The sequence below is a fragment of the Eumetopias jubatus genome, unplaced genomic scaffold, assembly GCF_037043125.1.
Source record: "Eumetopias jubatus isolate StellerSeaLion01/CBP00866 unplaced genomic scaffold, mEumJub1_p1.0 scaffold_12, whole genome shotgun sequence".
In the NCBI taxonomy this organism is placed as follows: Eukaryota; Metazoa; Chordata; class Mammalia; order Carnivora; family Otariidae; genus Eumetopias; species Eumetopias jubatus.
The window spans coordinates 15943055-15964585 of NW_028274818.1; the positions used below are offsets into that span (position 1 = coordinate 15943055).

Below are 21531 nucleotides of genomic sequence, written 5' to 3' on the forward strand. Positions count from 1 at the left end.
TGAGAATCCCAAGAAAAGATTAGGGTCATTAGGAAAGGCCCCACTTGAGCTTGTTAAGCAATCAAGGACATCTTCCATAGAGCAGTCGGGCCAGTGTTCAGACATTGTGGTTAGTAGGCCAGATTTCCAGGGCAGGAAACTACTATGACTCTTTATGGGCTGACATCTTTGAAAGAAAAGAATCAGAAAAATAAACTATTGTCTTTGAGCTTCACACATTCCTATATCCCAAGAGAATGTGTTTGAGCCTTTAAAAAAAAAAAAAGATATTTAAAGAAGGGGGTTCTACCATGTAATTCCAATTCCTCGCCATCAGAGAAGAATGTTTCTTTATGCTACCCAAATCCTTCCTCCTGTCACTTAAGTCCATCCCTTCCTGTTCAGAACAGCATGACTTCTCTAAGCCAGTGCAATGAACCTTCAGGGTCAAGAACAGATTATTGACAATTCAATCCAATTTGGCAAGTAGTCATTGAGCACTGTATTCAGTATGCCAATACCCAATACTACAGTCAACTGTATTGTTGAAGGCTACCATGAGACTGGGCCCTTGGGCAGAGCAGAGTCTGAAGGGGAAGTTGAGTAATCAAGTCTGAGGCACACTTTATTACTGCTGGGCATTTCAGATTTCTAAGTTTCTTTGCTTCGGAGTTTCTGCTGCTCAAGTTCTAATGATTCCCTTTCAAGTCTCTCTCTCTGAGTGTCTTCCTGGCTCTACTTAGTTTTTCTCTAATTCCTATACTAGCTAAACATTTTTACTGTCTTCTTCCATGTCTGTGCCTGCCCTAGGGAATATTTCGAGCTTTTGTTTCACTGACCACTCTGGCTAAAAATTCTCCAGAGCAACGGAACTACATTTTCAATTGGTGAGGCACAGAATCCATCCTCACAATTGAAGGATTGCAGTTTAATCCACAGACTTGCAAGAGGTATCACTAAACAGTCTCATTTAGTCTCTTGTTTATTGGGATCCTATCTCTGCATGAAGGGCCACCAATAAATTGCCTATAATGTGGTGCCATCCCTGGCTTGTCCCAACATCCCCCCAGAGTTGTTTATAGACAGGTGGACGTTGCTGGGAGAGCCACATAAAACAGGTGCAATGGATGCATGAATCCTCTCGATGGTGGCAATGGATGGAGAAATGGCAATGGGGGCCCTCCATGGGGGCGGAGAGCATATGTGTTGGCAGCAGCAGCAGCAGCAGAGGCAGCAGGAGGTGAGAAATGGAAGGAGCGTGGGCTTTAATGTATCACCAGCTTCTCTCCCAATTTCATGAAAAGTTTCATCTCCCAAGTAGGTTCTTCTAAGGGGAAGAGAGAGATACCTAGATGCCTAGGGTCTCTTCAGACCAACACTCTCCACTACTGAAAACAAGCTCTAAGTAGAAGTCCTTAAACTCCCTTCCCAGTTAGCTCTGTGATGAATTGTGCAGTGTCAGGAGAGAAAGTGTATTTAGCCTTGCTTGGCATGCAAGAGTTCCATGGTGGTATTTACAGGGAACACTCCTGGCGAGCTTGGCGATACTGCTGCCACCATTCAGATTTGTTTGCTTTTTCTCACTGGCACCTGCCATCGCACTGGCAGAAATAACTTGGGATTTAAAGGCAAAGGTGGTTTACCTGTTAGTCTGTGCTCTCAGTATATCCCTGCTTACCCCACAGGGTTATGAAACATCAAGCCCAGATCATACATTTGCCCAGTACCCTGAAAGATAGATGGTACTTCACTCTCTGGGTAGAATCAAGCATACAGTGCTGAGGGGTAAGCAAATTATATGGGTCACTAAAAGTTGGCTTCTAATCTGGAAATAAAATCCAGAATTACAAACTCTAGTTTCTAGATTTTAGTTGCCAAACTCCCTTGCCCAAAGTCAAGGAAGAAGTATTCAAAATTTTCTCTTGTGGTTGTCTCAAATCTCTTCACCATTAAGTAGATCTGTGGGGGGAAATGAGATGCTTCATAATTGCCGTATCGTGGAGAGTTTGTGAGTAAACTGATTAATTTGTTTTTAATCCCATTTTTATTTTGGTTTAGTATAATGTAAAATTTTGCTCTTTACATATGATCTTAATTAATTGTAGCTCTTAAAATTTGATGGCTCTTAGGCTTTTCTCCCCTTATTTACAAGACAATAGAAATGCACTAGGAGATCGAGGTATCTGTAAGGACTCCTTCAGTGACTATCTTTCCAAAATGAAGAAAAATTTGGTAATAAGAACAATTACTGTACTTTTTATATCAGTTCTACGAGCTGAGATTTTCACATTTTATAATGTAACTGTGTTACTCATTCTTTATATAAAATCATAAAATAGAGGTAGATAAATGTCACACAAAACAATAACCACTTATTCGTGTGACCCATTTTGTTGTATTGTAATGATGTCTTTGGTCTGACATTAACTTTTCATTCATTAGCCTTGCATTACCTTTATCCCATTTTTCTAATATGGTACCAATCACAAATATGTATCAGGGATCTGCTTTGTGCTCAATATTACCAGAGATGCAAACCACATAAGTCTTCTTGAACTTCATATAAGTACTTTTTTAGAGAGAACTTTATTTTTCTCAAACCACTTTATTCCAACAAGCTTCCTCCGGGACTCCCTTGCTCAATCATCACTGATTTCCAGGGCAGGTCCTATGGTTTTCCAGCCACATTCAGTGACAAGGACCAGCCCAGTTTTGGTAATCAGGATTCATTTCATTTTGAGTGTTTAAAAAAAAAAATCTAGTCTAAAGCCTGACTTGTGTTCAAAGATCTGCAGTAGAAAAGAAAGGACATGTTTATTTTGTTTATTTTCTTCCCTCTTCTTTAGTTCCCCTCTTCTCTTGTTGATGTCCCCAGGACTGTGGAAGAAAAGAGAGAATTAGACAAAAAGGAGCAGAGCCTTACTCATGAATCTGTCTCTTACTCAACTGCCAGTGCTTCCTGTGGGGTTATATGGAGATCCTGCATGGGAAGCTCCATGTTCTATGTTCCCTGATGCAACACACTCTCTGGCTAGTTTCTTGCACCGTTACTGCCCCCCAGAGATTCACCCCACAACCTCTTTTACTTCTGGGTTCTCATCTCCTGAGCAGTCAGCTAATACTAGGTCCTATTTCACTGAAAAAAAAAAAAAATACTCATTCTTTTCTTGACATCCGCCAAGGCTGGGGAAAACTCATTCTACCAACTAAGGAAAGTACAGCTTGTCCAGCCCTATCTTCTATACTTGACCTACCACGCTGGGTGAGACCCAGCCAGCTTCCCAACTTCAGAATTCATCAAATAAGAAGCAGGAAACAGCTTCCGGACTAAGCCATGACCCCCATATCTTGGGATCACATAGGAATCTCAGAAGATGCTTCTCCACACTAGTAGCTGCATCAGAATTACCCTGAGTCTCTTCAGCTCAGTAACAATCCTCATGAAAAGAGTAGATTGTCCATCTTACATTTCTTGCAGACACCTCTCAATTCCTTCAAGTTGTTCTCTTGGATATGGCTCCTATGCCTTGAGAGAGGGGTATGACGTATCCCCATTCCTTCTTCCCAAGTAGTAAGGAAATAACCTGGGGAAGCTTCTCTACAGAATTCCCTTCTTCAACTTGCTTTTCATGAACCAGGATCTTCTCCTATATAGGTTGTTTTATATAGATCTTCAGAGGAAGGTGGACTTGAAGGTATAAGGCTGATTCTTTCTCTCTATAAGTCCTGTAGAGGTATGTCTAGCAGTTCCAGTAGAGTTACTTATCACTTATTTTTTCTAAACTGTACTTATTACTCCCTAATACATCCTGTTCCATAACTAAAGGGATTTATCATCTTTCTGGTTGCTCAAGCCAGATAATCTTTGAGTCCTCCTCCTTCCTTAGTTCCATGTCCAGTTATCACTGAATCCTACGGATTCTGCTTCTAAAGTGTATCTTGAATCCTTCTGCTTGCAGACCACATTAGGTTCTTCACACATGTTGTTCCTCCTCAAATGATCATGTTCTTACACTTCAAATAGATCTGTCCTCCTCCTTGATTGTAAAATATGAACTAAAATGTTACTTAACTCACAAGGCTATTGCAAGGGCTAAATATATTAATGCATATGCAAAGTACTTTAGAAACTGTAAATGGCAATGTAAATAGGATGTAAAACTTGAGAAGTCCTACTATTTGGACTAACAGAAGCTGGAAGAAATGAACAAAAGTAGAAAAAGTTTTGATTTGCATAAAGCAACTGTACTAGTTTGGTCATGAATGAAAACCCTTACGTTTTATATATTTTAAGCACTCCTCACAACAAAATTCAGAGCTTACAAATTTAAGTATTTCTTGATACCACACTGTTAATTTCCAGGTAATGTCTCAAGTATTGGATTGGGCTCTATTTCTTTTCTAAGTCACCTGGAGCAAGAACATGCTTTTTGTGTCCCTAAGGTTTAGCACTGACCCATTTCCTCTTCTACCATAACATCTCAGTCTTGCCCCTCCAAGCATCCTCGTCAGGTGATTACCTCTCTAGATGCAGTTCTGTTTACCCACCATGATGCTCAGTGGACCCTGCCCATTCCCAATCTGGGATGCTATCAGCAAAACATGAGATCTTTTGGTAACACACAGACACACACAGACACACACACACACACACATGCTTCACAAGTCACACAGATTCTGCCAAACTGGCATCGGCCTGCTTCACCTGTGCCAAACAGCAGCCTGTCGGTGGTATATGAGGGGCAGTTGGTGAGGAGGCTATTTGCCCTTTCACTCCAGTATGTTATTGTTGTTGTTGTTGTCTTTAGCTGAATTGTAAAGACACCTAAGAATGCCACAGAACCTTGTTAAATACATATATGAAAATAAAACGAACTTGTCCACACGGTAACAGGCCCAGGCCATAAACTCAGGCTATATGCCATTTAGCAGAGACAGCAAGCTGTAAATGGCAGTGAAGGGCAGAAGTTAATTGAACTACTGTGCTCTTGTCACAAGTGGAAAGTAGCCACTACCTGAGACAAGATGGCTGCCCTTAAAGTACCCTATTACAGCCAAGAGATCATATCCTGAGCTCTGCAAGGGCTTATGGGTGAGGGGGAAATCATACACAGATGACCAATTTTTTTATGGTTCACAGCCGATCAAAGTGAAATTCAGCAGCTGTTCAGGACAAGTGACCACTGTAACGGCTGTAATATAACCTACTAAATAGAGAGGGAATTGCATTAGAGCAAGAGGTTAGCCATGATTATCGGCAGGTGAGTGCTTTATTGAAGTTGAAAGACCATTAACATTGATAGAGTAATTATTTCAACTTGAAAGTAATTACCTTGATGGGTGATAACTTCTCTAGTGTTCCCAGATTTGATTGGGCCAAACAATTGTGAGCTCCTGAAGCCTAGAAAAATATTACAACAATACTGTGATTTTTAAATTACTGAAACCACTCTTGGAATATTTTAATTATGCCGAACAGTGAAAAGATTTTGCCTTATTCCAGCTAGTGACCTCTCATGTAGAGAGAGACATTTGCTTTTTAATCCAAATGCAATGACCCACACCCACCACCTGTGAATACATATGTGATGGGTTTGCAAGTGAATCTTTTTATCTCGATATAATTTTTAAGGTGAAACATCTTGTTAGTGCTGTAGCCGGGTGTTAACTAAGCTCGAACTGCTAGCATTGTTGATCATGTCTGTGACTCCGGAGGCCCCCGGACAGCAACTCTCTTCTGTCTTTGTCACAGAGCATTTAGGCTTGTATAAATTAACCATTTTGATAATGGCATGACAGAAGTTGAAAATTATGGATGCCACATATTGTGGACCCCAAGTTTCAGATTTTATTTAGTCACGTAATTTATTTGTTCGAGTATTTTTCTTGCTCGATGTTATGCAACTCCACTATAAACACACCATTATCAGGGTGTTTTCTGTTTATCCACACTGGACATCAGCAAACAAAATGAAAATTGAAAATCTGTGCTACTTGCTTCTCTGAAATCTCACACGTGTGTGAAAATTATGAGTTATTTGCAACTGAGGACCAAGACACATAAACTCTAACGTGGCGATCAAGACCAAGAGATATCATGGGACTCTTCCGTGAATCAGTTATTCACGTAATTCTCTTTTGAGAACCTACTGTGCCCAGAAGTTACAACAGATACAAAGAAAGAAGAAATACTCTCTTCTCTCTGTGACTCGCGGTGTTCTTGAAGCAAATAAGGAAAGAGACAAATTATGATATGATAAGCAATTATTTGGTCAGGCTTAGACATTGATTGTACTTACACATACTTCCAAGAACCCAGGAGGACCCTCACTCATACCCCTGATTCCAAACCCAGCGCTCATCCTGCCGAACCACAAACCACTGACTGAAGGAACACAGCATCATGATTCTTAGTCCCGCTGTCAGAAGAGATGAATGTGACATCACCTTCAAGTTCCTGGATGATTCCTTAGACCTTTCTATCATCTTGGCAGGGTTTGATCAGATGATCAGCCAGTGAAGGACTGTTTCAACAGCAGCCTTTCCCAGGACTTTTTTTCTAATCAAAATTGGACTCTCATAAGGGCAAAACAGGTTTCCACCTGTTGTCTAAGAGCCACAAAGGAATGTTTTACCAAGCAGGCCATAAATTCATAATATATGCCCTGGGTTTCCTCCATCTCTCCCTCTCTGCTCTAAATTCCTCTGCATAGACAAAGTCATTGGGTCTCTTATTTCAGAAGGAATGGGAATGCAGAAATCCCTGCCAAGCCAAAAGAGATTTGCAAACTGAGAAGTGAAATGACTGGTTTGAGTCTGGTAAAAGAGTAAGGGTTTGAGATAAAGCCACTGGGAAAGTGCGAAGAATTTATGATTTGAATTGTAAATCTTGCCATTAAGCCAGCCAAAGAGTGAAGAAATCTGACCAATCTGACATCACATCAGAGTTCTTAGCACAGCTGGCTCACTGTATGTCACGTGCGGTTGGTCTAAAGATTGTATTGAGGAGCCCCTCAGGTACTCTGAATTTAAAATAAGCATAATAACTCATTTTTAAACATTTTATGTGATACTTGGATTATTAAATATTCACATTACAAAATCAGGGAGTTTTAATCCGTTCAAAAAGGTGCGTTGTCTACCCCTGAAAGATAATGGCCATGTCTAGATAGTAAAATTACAGTATATTTTTAACGGATGTAAATGTTACTTTTTGACAAGGCACAAGTAATGAATTTTATCATATAAGTTCCTATTGGGTGATTATGATACAGAGTTTTATTTTTGCTAAGGCAATTACTAGTGTCATGGCTGGATACCTGTGCCCATTAGTGGCTGGTTCTGTGTTTTTTTTTAGGATGGTTATTGATCTCTTGCTGAGCTGAGATTCAGGTTTTATGCCAGATAGCTTGATTAATGGGTTGGTTTCTATAAGTGGACTGAATGGGGATAGAAACCAGGGGCAGCCTGCTCTGCCAACCCCAAATCCGTCAAGACGCATAGCTCATTATGAAACAGTTATCAAGGATACATGAAAAATTAATTGGGCTCAGTTTGATTCTGAAAAGAATCGGCTTTCTACTTGGCGGGCCCCCCCACTCTTTCCAGATGTTGTGCACTGGCCCCTGGAGAAACAGCAAAGGGAGATGTATTAATACATTGTATTGATTAGATCAAGACCCCTGACAGTTATTTGTAGAGATACCATCTGGCTGCTATTCGAATTCCTTCACCAAAAACAGGACGTGACATGTTATTAATCTCAACTCTCTAAGTATAGACAGTTGCCTTTTCTGCTAAACCGCATTTTACCATTCCGTAGGAGATGGAGGCAAACCTGAAGGGTGCAGAAATTAAGGTTATTACACAAATTGAGCCATATGGTCCAAATATTTCAGCAAGAAAATTGCCAGGCAATAAAAATTGCTCCTGCCTTCCTAATGGTGTAAATTACAGTTTAACCATGGCTCTAATGATGTCCTTCTGCCGCGCTTAACTACTGTTACATGAAGGACATTGTTTTAAAAATATAAAAAACAAGTAAATGCCAGCAGCGTGTTTTACAATCTGTTAGTGTGTCATTAAGAACACTGTCAGAATTACATAAACATAATGGCAGGCAACCCAGCATACAAAAGAACTCGTATGGAAATAGAAAGTGTCTTAAAAACTCTTCTTTATCTCGGTAATATCAAGAGCACGGTCCCCTCTGGAAGCTGTCCAGGGAGAAAAGCCCCGTCCCGTTCTTTATTCTAATTCCCACATGTGTCCCAACAGCCGTGTTTTCTAAACAAGTCTTGCAAGTCCTAGTGGGCCAACGTACACATCTCGTCCCAGGTGAGGAGAAAGCTAACCGGTTCCAAAGGAAAGGATAGAAGTTGACCTTCTTAAGGGTTTCTGTTGCTACGGAGCCGGGAGAAGACCCCACCATCTTCCTTTTTTTTTTTTTGAACATAACCTCATGATTTTATTGTCTTCGTAATATTAACAAAATATGAAGCTTAGAACTGGATCACTTGGCCCTTTCTCTTCTTATCTCCTCCCAGTTCAAAATGCTTGCATCTCTTAATAGCCAGCATTCTCTTAGATCTGCAATTGGGCTCAACACATTCAAGCCTCAGCACAATCTTCTTTGTAGTTTTAGCCTTTTTCCGGAAAATCGGCTTAGTCTGCCCGCCATAGCCACTCTGCTTCCTGTCATAACGCCGCTTTCCCTGGGCATAAAGAGAATCTTTGCCCTTCTTGTACTGTGTCACTTTGTGGGGCTGGTGCTTGCCACACTTCTTGCAGAAAGTCCGGCGGGTTTTAGGAACGTTCACCATGTTTGCGAGAGCGCTATCGGCACGGAAAGCAAGACCCCACCATCTTCCTTAATGGTGACGAGTGGTATTAAATGTACAATTGGCACTATATTTTCAATTTTCAAAGAAAATTTCGAAGTCCTGCTATTTGGGGCACAATACTAAGAGGACACTTACTCAAGCTCATCATACTGAAAAGACCATTAATATTTGAGAGAGACTTGAACCCTTCAGATGTTTTTGGACCCATCATACGAAAACACCCCAGCATTTAAAAAAATATGTCCATGTGGATCATAAGAATATTCATGTTTTACTATCACACCATGCCTCCAACCTCTTGGCCTTCTAAGATGTTTGAAACATAGTTTATGGTAAAGTCAGAAGAAAAGCTTATCATAATTTGATATACAGCTATAGATATAGATATCTATAGATAATTTGAAAGAAAGCTACTTTTAATTCCTGGGGGGAATTTGTCTGGTTTTTTTTAGCACTTTTTTTCTTCTCTATTTCCCCAAAGAGAAAAAGCCTAGGGTATATTTTGCCCTTTAAAGTAAAAAATAGGGGTGCCTGGGTAGCTTAGTCGTTAAGCGTCTGCCTTCGGCTCAGGTCATGATCCCAGAGTCCTGGGATCGAGCCCCTCATCGGGCTCCCTGCTCAGCGGGAAGCCTGCTTCTCCCTCTCCCCCTCCCCCTGCTTGTGTTCCCTCTCTGGCTGTCTCTCTCTCTCTCTGTCAAATAAACAAATAAAATCTTAAAAAAAAATAAATAAAGTGAAAAATAAAAAAGAAGAAAACAGCAGGAAGCAAAAAAAATCCTATTTTATATACATGCATTAATGTCAGTGAGGACCAGTTGGTATGTCCTCATGGCACAAAGGGCCGGTGTAGGCAATCTGCTGACTGGAGCATTTTCTGCCTGGAAAGCTCTTCCCCCCAGGAATCCCCATAGCTGGCTTCCTTTCTTTCTGGTCTCAATTGAAATGTCACCTTCTGTCACTCTTGGGGAGGCCTTACCTGGCCTACCTAGCTATAATTTCACTCCTCTCCTCTGCCCCACACACTTTTTGTCCCTCTCCCCTGCTTTATTTTTCACCTTAATATTTAACATTATCTAGAAGTATACATTTTGGCTCATTTGTCTTATTTACTATCTGTCTCTCCAGTCAGAAATATAACCCCCCTGAGGGCAAGGATTTTGCTTCCTATGCTCCCTGATTCCCAAAACCTAGAACAATGCCACTTTTAGACAGACATTTGTATGATGAATAAATGAATAATGAGTTGATAAAATCTCTAATGAGCAACAGGTAACTTGCATATGGTTTCTTGTTTCTATTCAAACTACAGTCATATTCTAGAATTTTTTTTCCCAATTTCTTGGTAATGCCATATAATTTAGCCTAAGAGGAGATCTCTGTGTTCACAGATAAATCACATTGAGGTATAATCATTTATATGTTCTGATTTCAATCTCTAAGCAGTATTTGTTGAGAATTTTCTCCAGAAAACACACTGCAGCTACATTGCCCATGACACCTCATTTCATCTTAATAACCATTTAGTACAGTCTTATTATCTACAGTTTATTAATGAGAAAACAGAAACTCAGAGAAGTTGAGTTGCTTGACCACAGTCACACAACTCATTGCAAAGTTGTGATTCAATTTCAGGTCTCTCTCCTTCTAAAGTCTGTTCTACCCAGTGCTGCCTCTTGAAATATCCACCTCGAGGAAACAAGATATTATTTAGAAAAGCTAAAGATCAATGAAAGCCACAAGTGATAGTTTAATACCATAAGAGAAACCACATGGCATGATATAACTAATTGTCTAATACAAATATAGTACACACCTTATGAAAGATTCAAAGAATTAAAGTGTCATTTGGATGGAAAATTTCAGGGAAGACCTGGGAGAGGTCTGTGCCTTAAGTAGTGGGTAGAATTTGAACAGAAGGAGGGAAGTGGACCAGACATTTTCTCAAGGAAGGAAACAGAAGCCTGGCTTTAAACATCTGGTGGTGAGTCTCTGTGTTAGGAGGTAGAGAGGGGGACATTCTTCTGATCTATCTCCATTTATTGGGTTGACATTAAAGCAGCTTCTTTCAAAATAATCTCATCAGATGTCTAGCAAAGCTGTGGAGAGAGGTGGTCAGGAGCATGGGTCTGGGGGCAGGCAAACATGAACTGGAGATGGCTTGGCACCATCCCACCATGTCCCTGGGGAGACCAAGCCTAGCCATGCCTCCTTCAGATGCAGCACCACATAGAGTGGCAGGAACAGAGTAAATAACTCAGGAAATGGTGATTATTATGGTCTGAAACTGGTGGACGGAGAGAAAATCATTCCGTAAAGACATCATCGGGTCCTGTCTGAAGAGACAATTATTTTTGAAGAAAAACTATTTTTGTCCTTTTTTTCATTTACCCTTCATTCCCTAACAAGTCTTCCCCAGACCATGTGCTACTTAGCAAATCCTATTAACAACAGAATGTGGTCTTAAGGCAGCTGACCCAAGAGTCCAGGTGCCGGAGTGGGAGAAGAAAAGGCAAATTCTTGGCTGGAAAAATTAGAGGAGACTTCTTCTCCAAAGCTCAACTTGGGAAACTACGGCCACTTAAAATATTACCTAAAGTCCAGTGTTCAGGTGGTGCCTCAAGTGGCTGCAGACGGTGCTGGGTCACAACTCGAACCTCATTAGGTAAACTGGTCATATCATCACAGGCTTTGTGGACCCACTGCCTGGGGCCACCTCATCAGCATTCAAACACAGAGCACCGACCATAAGGGCACACCCCCAACACCTACCCTTGAGATGCCACAAGAGCGCTTAAGGAGCTGGAGGTAAGGTCGGCTGGATCTTTCTTCTGCTACTGTCTCATTGGCCATGTTCTATACCAGGAGCCATGCTGCCATCTTTTCTGATGTCACCTTGTGCAATTTCTGATTTACAAGAAACTTAATGTAGACTTAAAATTAGCTTCCTAAATATTGCTGTGCACATTAAACCATGACTAATTTTGTCCCTTTGTGACCTACCACATTCTAGAAATACAATAATTATCACATTTAGGTTGAGCATAGTCAGGGCCTCAGGAGAGCCCATCTACTTGTCCTTTTCGCCCAGAAGGACCTGGTCATCATACCTCAGGCCTTGGCTTCTTTTTTCCTTAACAGAATGATAATTATTTATTAGTGGAATATATGCTTATTCTATCCAGAAATTAAAGTTGTTAGGGGCAGTGTGCATCCAGGTCCCTGCGGCTGGCTGATCACATCTGTTAGAAATAAATCACTTTAAAAAAATTATATTAGTCTCACAGACAATGAAGAAATGGAGCAAGGGTGGGGAGGGGTGAATAGGGCAAGGAACCTTGATATTAAATCTTGTGAAATAGAGTGTGGTCAATATGTTGTCAGCACATTACAGTGTTCAGACATCAACTCCGTATTTCCCCTCCTTGAACCCCAGGTGGCCAATTAACAGTATGTGCTATTTATTCATTACAAAATAGGCAGGATAAATTGAATGGTTAGATTGGCTAATAAGAATTCTTAACAAGGAGTAGAATAAAAAACGATGCATGAAGAGAGACCAAAAGAAAAATTCTCTGGGGAATCCCAGAAAAAATCTGGAGGAATCCCCTCTTAAATGTATCTGGAGTTTCATCTGGAAGCAAAGAAATTTAAATGGAAATTTAAATTTTAAAGATTCACTTTGCTAAATTTTCTTCCTAAAATGTATTCTTGTTAATTCTCTCATTTGTATTTCCTTAGTTTCTTTCCTTCCTGAGGCCGGAAGAGAGCCTTAAATTACTCCCAGCAATTAGTTTCATTAGGATATTTCGATGCCTCATTTTACAAGCGATGCCATTTTGTAGCCTCTCTACTCATCAAGCTGCAACCCAGCAAATAAGAAGCCTATGAATTTACTTGATCTTGTAAATACTCATTTTTGCAAATATGAAAGAATTTAGTCAGGATTATAAAAGGAGCTATCGACATAATTAAAATTCCATTAAAATATGTGTATTAAACATATTAACTCATGCATTTTCATTTTGTGACCAAAGATTGTATGTTTCTATATATCTGACATTTGTTCCTGTTAATAATGTTCTCTCTCATTGCAAAATGTACATCAGAAGCTAGAAGAGAGTGAGGGTTTGAGGGGTTTTTTAACTGATAGAACAGTAACTTACTAAAGGTAGAGTTACTAGATTGCATGCTTTGAGGATTTACAGAAGCTGATAGAGGTTTCCAGAAATAAGAAATTCTGAACTCTCATCTTCAAAGATCTGAAAACATGTAGTGTTGAGGCTCTTTGTTTCCTAACTCTTGAATAACTTAGTAATTCTTGTTCAGAAAATTAAGGGTCCCCAGCTGGCAGCATCCGAAAGAAATTACTGAACTGGGTACCTTTGAGAGCCAAATACATCATTTTAAAAGTCAATATTTGTTTCAGCAGTGAATGTTTCTGAAAGGAAATGACTATTTTAGTGTGTGTGTTCTACAGAATATTTTCATTTTTGAGCCCTCAAGCCAAGTGCTCCGTCCCCAAGGGTCCAGCCCTTTTCTTTCCATGAGGAGAGTGCCCTCTGCTGGGTATGCTTACATACCACGTAGGACTGCCAAAGCTCGGAAGCCGTCCGCGCACCAAACATGGGAGCAGTTAAGATGAACCTGAGCAAAAGGTTTTTGGAAAATCCTTGCCTCTTCCTGTACTAGAATGATTGCAAGTGTGGAAGTGGCCATAGTTCTCTGCAGTTTTCTTTTTACTGCTGTATTATTGCACCCTGTTGGGGGATACATCTGAGCACTTCATGTGTCCTACTTTTAAAATGCCCAGATGGTAACTACGTGCTCTGGTTTGAATTGGGTAGCCCTCATCTTTCATGCTCTGTAGTCTGCCTAGTTATCGGAGAGACATGAGACAAGGAAAATTCTCCCATTTTTCAGCTCCTCTTCATCTGTTTCTAGTCACCCACAGTGAATGATGCACTTGCACAATTGTTAAGATGACAGTCACTATGATAACTGAACATCGCTTCCCTGGGATGGGGAGTGCCCTGTGTCCCCATAGCACCCTGCTTCCCTCCCAGCGTACTACCTTTTGCAGTGTAACTGATTACTTGCAATCTTGTAAGTAACACCGGAGTGAGAGGCTGTGTAAATATTTTTTACCTTGCTGAACCACTTATGTTTGCCTTGTTCTTCTTCACTCTAGTCTTTAACGGAGAATTTAAATCAAATTATTCAAAAGAACTAATAAAATAAATGTAACAGTGTAACTGGTTATAATAGCCCAACTGCATAATAGAGGTTTAGTAGGATTTTGTGACATGCACGTTTTATAGGGTTTTTGTCTCCAACTATATTCTTCAAAGTGCCATCTGGGCAATGACCGTCGGTATCATTTTTATCAATAATAGTCAGTACTTCCCACTGGGAAATTAGTCAAGGGGATGAGTTTTTTTTTTTTTTTACAAATTATCTTTAAGCATTTATCTTCCAAAAAGTAGTCCTGGATTTTGTCAATTACAAGGCAGCAACATAAGTGAGTTATTTGTTCTTATTTTAGACTTTATTCATGATAAGCTAGTGATAGGATTCCATTGTATTTTTCACAGAGGAAAATGATTTTGCTGTTTTCCTTCTTAATAATAGCTTTGCTACAGGAAGAAGGTTAACATAAGCCAGTTGTCTCCAAACTTTTCAGAATGCACACTCCTATAAATAATAACTTTTGGAACACACATCTCCATTACTTATTTATAGATTATAAAGTATGCACTAGTGAAAAAATGTTACTTACACTATGAAAATAGAAATTTTAAAAAGTGTAGATATGAATAAAGTTACCAATAGGATATTTGGTTAATCATGAACTAATATCATTAGCTGGTATCTCAAGGCACAATATACATTTATTGAAAAATTCATCATTAATAACACTGGATATCAATCCATTTTCCAAGTGGTCTCCTTGATAATTTCAAATTTCTTTGTCAACTTCTGGTGTAATAGGATTGGCTTATGAGTGTTTATACCTCAGACTGTGGCTGGTTATGAGCTTGCACCAAAAGTAAGAAGTATCAAATTGGCCATTTACTTGTTCTGCATTTATGTATGACTTCTAAGTATGATATTTGAACCATGTTTTTTAATTCTTTCAGGAATCCTGAAAGTCACCCATGTTTGCAAAGATAGTATAGTTAAAACCAGATAATATGATACATAAACCACTTAGCATGGAACCATAAACTGTAATTTATCACTCTGTGCTAGAAGCAAGTAAGTAAATGAGATAAATATTTCCAGTTCCTCCATGTTGTAAACCCCTCCATTCTTCCCTTTCTAGCAACTGATCCAGAACTTCACTCATTCATTTACTTACACAGTCAGCATGCACCTAATATATGCCAACTGGATATACAGCACTGAATACACCAGACAAAATTCCTTCCTTCTTGAAGCTCTTATTCTAGTGGGGAAAGACAGTAAACAAGATAATTATGTATATTTTTATAAGTATATATTTTACATTTTAATATATATTAAATATGTGTATATATGTCTGATATATAAATATATGATAAGGGAAAATATATAAATATATGATAATGGGAAAAAATCACCGATGAGGGATCAGAGGTGTTCTGTTGGCTAGTCAGGTGAATGTTCTAGGGGCCGGTTGTGGGAGTGGGGAAGGCATTGGGCTGTTAGGACAGGGAGGGTGATATTTAATGTAGGGAGGCCAGGGAAGGCCTCACAAGAGGGTGACACTGGCACAGAGATTAGGAAGAAAGGAGAAAACCATGCAGTTAACTAGGAGAAGAATTTTAATTCAGGAACGGGGATGTATACTCAGATTCTGGGCTTCAGGAGTCTGGGTGGTCCAGTTAATTCCCATGACCCATCAGCATGTGCATTGACCTTCAGCGCAGGATTTCAAAAGGTCATGTTCAATCACTGGTGCATCTTGGACAGGTCAATGCTCATTGCTTGGGAATATAAGTCTCAACCATCAGATGTGTAATATATTTTCCCAGTTTCCAAAACTGTTCTTTGGTTTTATATCATTCGCACACTGGTGATGAAGTCTTCCCTGAAGGCCAGCGCATCCCCCAAGCTATCTAACAGCCTTCATTTCTTCCTGTATATTCTTTCAAACTGTCCCCACATTCGAGGCAAACCAGATAAGCCTCTTCCAATTACAAAAGCCAGCTTCAAGCCCAGGAGCTCTTGATAAGTCTCCCATCTTTCTCTAGTTATTTCATAATCCAATTTTGATCATCTATAGCCCCAAAACTAAATAGTAAACACTCCAACATGTCACATATACAAGAGTGGGCTAAAAGAAGAGAATGAATATTGATATACATGACACAACAAAAAACAAAAACAGTATCATTTATAGAATTTATTTCTCTACCATAAGTCAAGAGACCAGTGGTAATATTTATGACTTCCCTTTCTTATCTAATTGGGACTGTTTGGTTGATGAGATCAGCCAAACTCATTTTTGAAGGATCTGTGTTCTAGGTGGTCTTGCCTTCATAAGCTTGCAATTGTCTTTCATTAGCCTGGCAAGGTGGTCAAAAAAGGGAGGGGTGGGGAAACATTTCTAGGCTCATGCATGAGCTTCCCAAGCTTCATGATGTGATAGCATCCTTATTTTTTCTTATCAATCACCTCTGCCACCTGTCTAAGCTCTTTTTTTGTGTCCTTGCCTAGTTGCACAAGGTAGTCCAAATAGCAAGGCAACAATTTTCTACCTTCCGTTCAGTGAAACTATTATGGAATCATTTCTAAATCTCTAAATAAGCAGATTCCAGAGTCTTGGTTACAGTAAATAAAATTTTTGCAAAGTAGTCTTTGGTTCTTATTGTGTTGAAAAGATGCCCTCCCTCCCTGCCTTTTTACCCACTGTCTTCTGGGATTTCTGCATCAGATATGAAGGTCAATATCTGATTCCTCTTGACTGTAAGATTTTTTAAATGAATTTTAGATATGTTTTAATTGCTTAAATCTTGCATTGACTGATATAATGCTACCCTCCTACTGTACAGTTCCTACATATTGTTATTTAAAGTGCATCCTTTCTGTGGAGTCTTTTGCGAATGCTTAAGCCCATGATGACTTCCTATGTATACCCCTTTAGTGGTTGTTTCCTTGTGTTTTTCTGTGTGGTTTCATGAATGTGAGTCTTCCATTCCTAATGGGTTGCAGTTCCTGAAATCCAGGATTTGCATGTTTTCTACTTCTTTTCCACTGCCTTTCATGCCTAGCACCATGCTAGAAAAAAGTAGATGCTAAATAAATATTTGACTGTGGATTTGACCCTCAGACCATAAACCAATCTCAGCACTTTTCTTTGATGAGAGCTTTTAAACAAAGCATAAAATCAAATTTAAACAATTACCCTTTGAAATCAACAGAAGCCCATGTTTCCTTAGCTGCTTCTATTAGCAAGGATCTGATTCAGAGCACTTTTCTTGAGTACCAACGATACGCCAGGCCCTTTTGGAAAGATCATCTGGTTTAATCCTCACAAAAGTCCATGAGAAAGATATTGTTAGAAACCAAGACTCAGAAACAGTAAATAATTTGCCTAAGGGCTTCCTAGTATGAGTAACAGAGCCAAAACTTGAACTCAGGGCTTTTGATGATAAGTTGACTGTTTAAAGCATCTAGATTCTCAACACTTTCTATCCTCAGTAATAAACTTTTTTCCTGTTTTGTCCAAATGTCTATTAAAAACAGTTATGTGAAATTAAAATCAATATTTGATTTGCCTAAATGAAAATAAGAACCAGAACTTCTAGCTCTCAGAAAAAATGAAAGTTGTTTTTATTTTTAATTAAGTGTGCTTGGCTTAAGTACATTTTCTCTTAAGGTGTAATGACTAAACCATGATCATTTCTTTTTGTTTATTCATTTAAAACTCAAATAAAAGCAGATAATCAATAGATCATAATCTAAAACTAGAGGATTTACAAGTTAATAAGCTTGAGTCAATAGATATTCCATAACGAAGCCCTCAATGGTGAACCTAACATAATTTGCTTTACACTAAGCTGGTTGACTTAATGCTTTAATTTAATTCCAATATTAACTGAAAAATCCAAAGAAAAAAGAAAATTTAAACCCTATTATATTCAAATGTTTTCAAAGCAGCAGCTCAATATCATTCCACAACTACTTAAGTGTACCACCGGTATATGTCTAAATCACCTGAGTTCCGATTGTTGATAACCAGTTAACCCCTTTGGAGCCTCTTACAAGTAAGTTGTGGAAGTCTCTTAGTGGTATACCTTTATGATATCTTTTCTTTTAGCCTCAAGGGTCATCAGTTTTGACTCACTATGTGTGCTTTTCCTGACTTACAGGGAAAAAAAAGTGCCTATTTGAAAAGCAACCTCTCTATTTCCCTTCAGATGACCATTTAGCCTGACTCCCCAGAAAGCAGAATTCACACAAACAAATTGCTTAGGCCAAAGAGCAGAGCAAACCTTTCCTGGTTCCCTGCGAAAAAAAAAAGAAGTGAGAAAATATCTATATCAAGATATGATATAGGTTGGCTTCCACCTTCCAAAGTCTGGTGGTCCTTGTGGGGGTGGTAAGGAGAATTTGATGCAATACCCAACACAGTTCCAAGTTTGAGTACAGACAACAGACACTGGAATGCCTCTACTCAAATCCTGGCTCGTCCCTTTATAATTGTATGACAGTTATCCCTGTGGACAATTTGCTTCAACCATCTTTGCATGCATTTCCTTATCTGAAAAATTAAGGTAGTAACTGTCTATTTCATGAGGTTGGTTTAAGGACTGAACAACTTAAAATACAAAGAGCACTTAGAAAGTGCTTGCCATATACTAAACACTCACTGTTGTAACCCTTTGAAAAACTCTTTGGGAAAAGAAGGAAAAGCATCAAGAACATATGCTGAGAATAACTGGAAGGAACAGCCCCAGCCACTGGAGGTAGTGGCCAGATGTGTCTCTCAGAACAGTTACGTGTGCACAGCCAGAGTCCCAATGGTTTCCATTTGTTACCATCCTCACAACAACATTCGTGAGTTCTTAGGTCTGGTTTTTGAGTTGGGCCATTGCCAGTCCCAGCATAGCTTGGGTGGCAGTGTATTTCGGCAGCCTTTTAACCAGGCCAGCTTTAGCTTTCTGGTACCATTGTTGTCACCAAGAGCAAGTCACTTTGGCCAAAGTCAATGGACTAGAAGTTATGTACTGGCTTTTTATCATAGCGTGTCCTTTTCTATTCAGGAGGGATGCTCAGAAAACAGAGAACAGGAATCTCACTGATTTTTATGATGAACGTTTTTTCACATTTCTCCATCTCTGAAATCACGTGCATCTAACAAGTTTACACCTGCTGAAGGTGGCAGTTGTTATATAATTGTCATTTCCTGTGCTTGCACAAACTCGATCAATGCCATTCACACTCTCGTCACTTCGGTTGAGTTATGTACCCTGTTGCTACTACATACGTTGAGTTTAATTGCCACTTAAAATGTTTTCAAAAAGATTACACTATGACTTGATATGGAAAGTTATTGTAGACATAGAAAGGCACAGAAACAGCAGCTTAATATACAATTAAAAAAAAAACAACACTATGCCCATACAAGTCTAAGGATGTCTTTTCCCAAATATAAAATAAAAATTCTAAGTGATAAAAAAGCATTGTATCTTCATTCACTTGGAAGCATTTTTTTCTTCTTAGGAATACATAAAACAACAGTGTGTCTTGAAATAAATGGAATCCTGGATTCAAACAAATGGGGTTTATTGCCTAATATTTTTTTAAACAGCCAGCACATTGCTAATAAAATGTTTTCATACAATATTAAATTAATATTTATAAAAACAAAATAAATTTAAATAAAAGATCATTTATTCATTTGACAGAAACCTACTGAGCACCCAGAAGGTGCCAAACACATTTCATATCCTCAGTCTCTGTCCTCTAAGTTCAAGGTCTAGTGGGGAGAGAAGGCAGATAAACAAATCACCATGATGTAATGTAAAAATGCCATAAACAATATAAAGAGCAGAAAGGAGGAGCAAGTAACTGCCTGGGGCATCAAGAAACTCTTCCAAATGAAGATGACATCAAATTTCTTTCTAAGGATGGCTAGGAGTTGCCAGTCATGGAAGCGCAATCTGAACAAAGGAGAAGTCATGGGCTAAAGCAAGCCTCGAAGAAGAGTGTGGTAACCAGGCCTCTGAGTCACAAGGCTGGAACACAGGCTGCAAAGGAAGAGGGGCAGAGCATGGATAGGCAGAGGGTAAGCCTACAGAAGCAAGTTGCAGGAGTTCATGCTGATGAGGACTGGCAGTGCCATCCGCAAGTCTTCCTGATCAGATCCAAGCTATGGCATCCCAATAACTTTCAAATTAGAAATGTTGGCACTTGATTCTTCCACTTGACTGGAAGTGAAATAGAATCTAGGAGAGCAAGTAAGTGAGGTTGGAAAACATTCAAAAGTTGGGAGGCCGAAAATTAGCTATTTCTACCTGAAGGTACCATGATTTCCTCTCCTTAAAGCTATATGAACAGGAATGAAAAAAACCCCTGAAATCAGGACATAGACATTCATGCAGGAGCAGCAATGGAGTTACAGAAAATGGAAGGAGCAACTCAAAAGACTGAAAGGTCACTGACACTCAGATTTAAACAATAAATTACCTGATTCGGCAGCATTCCTTTGACATATAGATATCAGGACTGCTTCAAATCTAAGAGATAGGATGTTAATCAGACCACTAATCAGTTTTGCCAAGAAGAAAGGTCTTTCCAGAGACAGTCTTAGCAATCCTTAGCCATGTTTCCATCTAATATCAAAGATATGACCTTCAATGGGAGTGTTTGTTTTAGGATCACCATACATCCTCTCTCCAAGATCTGCCACCACTTAATAATTGATACTGAAAAAGGAGACCTAGGGTCATAGATCTCTACTATCTGACCCTTCCCCTCTTCAGCTGACCCAAGACCAGCAAATCCATCACCCAACTAACAACCACTCAGATCCTCTCTTTCTGCAGACACACAGACATGGTGGTCAGATGGCCAAGAATACTCTGAGGCTGTAAGGTGATTTAGACTGAGAATTGCTTTCCATGTTAGGCAATAAGAAATAAAGCAAGTTAAGAGAAAGAGAAGATGGAAATATCATGCAGCCTCAGAAAGAGAAACTCCAAGTTGACAGTTTCCCAATTTCTTTTTTTTTTTGAGTGCAGTTAATACACAATGTAACACAATGTAATATCAGTAACATCAGTTTCAGGTGTACACATAGTGATTCAACATCTCTATACACTATACTATGCTCACCACAGGTGTTGCTACCATCCATCCCCATACAACGCTATTAAAATAGCACTGACTATATTCCCTACGATGTACCTTTTATTCCGTGACTTACTCATTCCATAACTGGAAGCCTGTATCTCCCACTCCCTTTCACCCATTTTGCCATCCCCCCAACTCCCAGCAACCATCAGTTTGTTCTCTGTACTCTGATTCAGATTTTTTCTTTGGTTATTCATTTGTTTTGTTTTTTAGATTCTACATATGAGTGAAATTATATGGCATTTTTCTTTCTCAGTCTGACTTATTTCATTTAGCATAATACCCTCTAGGTCCATCCAGTTGTTACAGATGATAAGATCTCATCCTCTTTTATGACTGCATAGTATTCCATTTTATATATATATATATA

The 21531-nt window shown here is 39.2% G+C and overlaps 2 protein-coding genes across 2 annotated transcripts in view; one reads left to right on the top strand and one right to left on the bottom strand.

Annotated features, from left to right (window-relative positions):
- Positions 1 to 21531, top strand: part of USH2A (usherin) — a 716035-nt gene that overhangs the window by 631694 nt on the left and 62810 nt on the right. The window lies entirely within an intron of this gene.
- LOC114210454 (large ribosomal subunit protein eL42) lies at positions 8424 to 8824 on the bottom strand. The gene has a single exon (XM_028104726.2). The coding sequence runs from the start codon at positions 8799 to 8801 to the stop codon at positions 8481 to 8483; it is 321 nt and encodes a 106-aa protein (XP_027960527.1). The 5' UTR covers positions 8802 to 8824; the 3' UTR covers positions 8424 to 8480.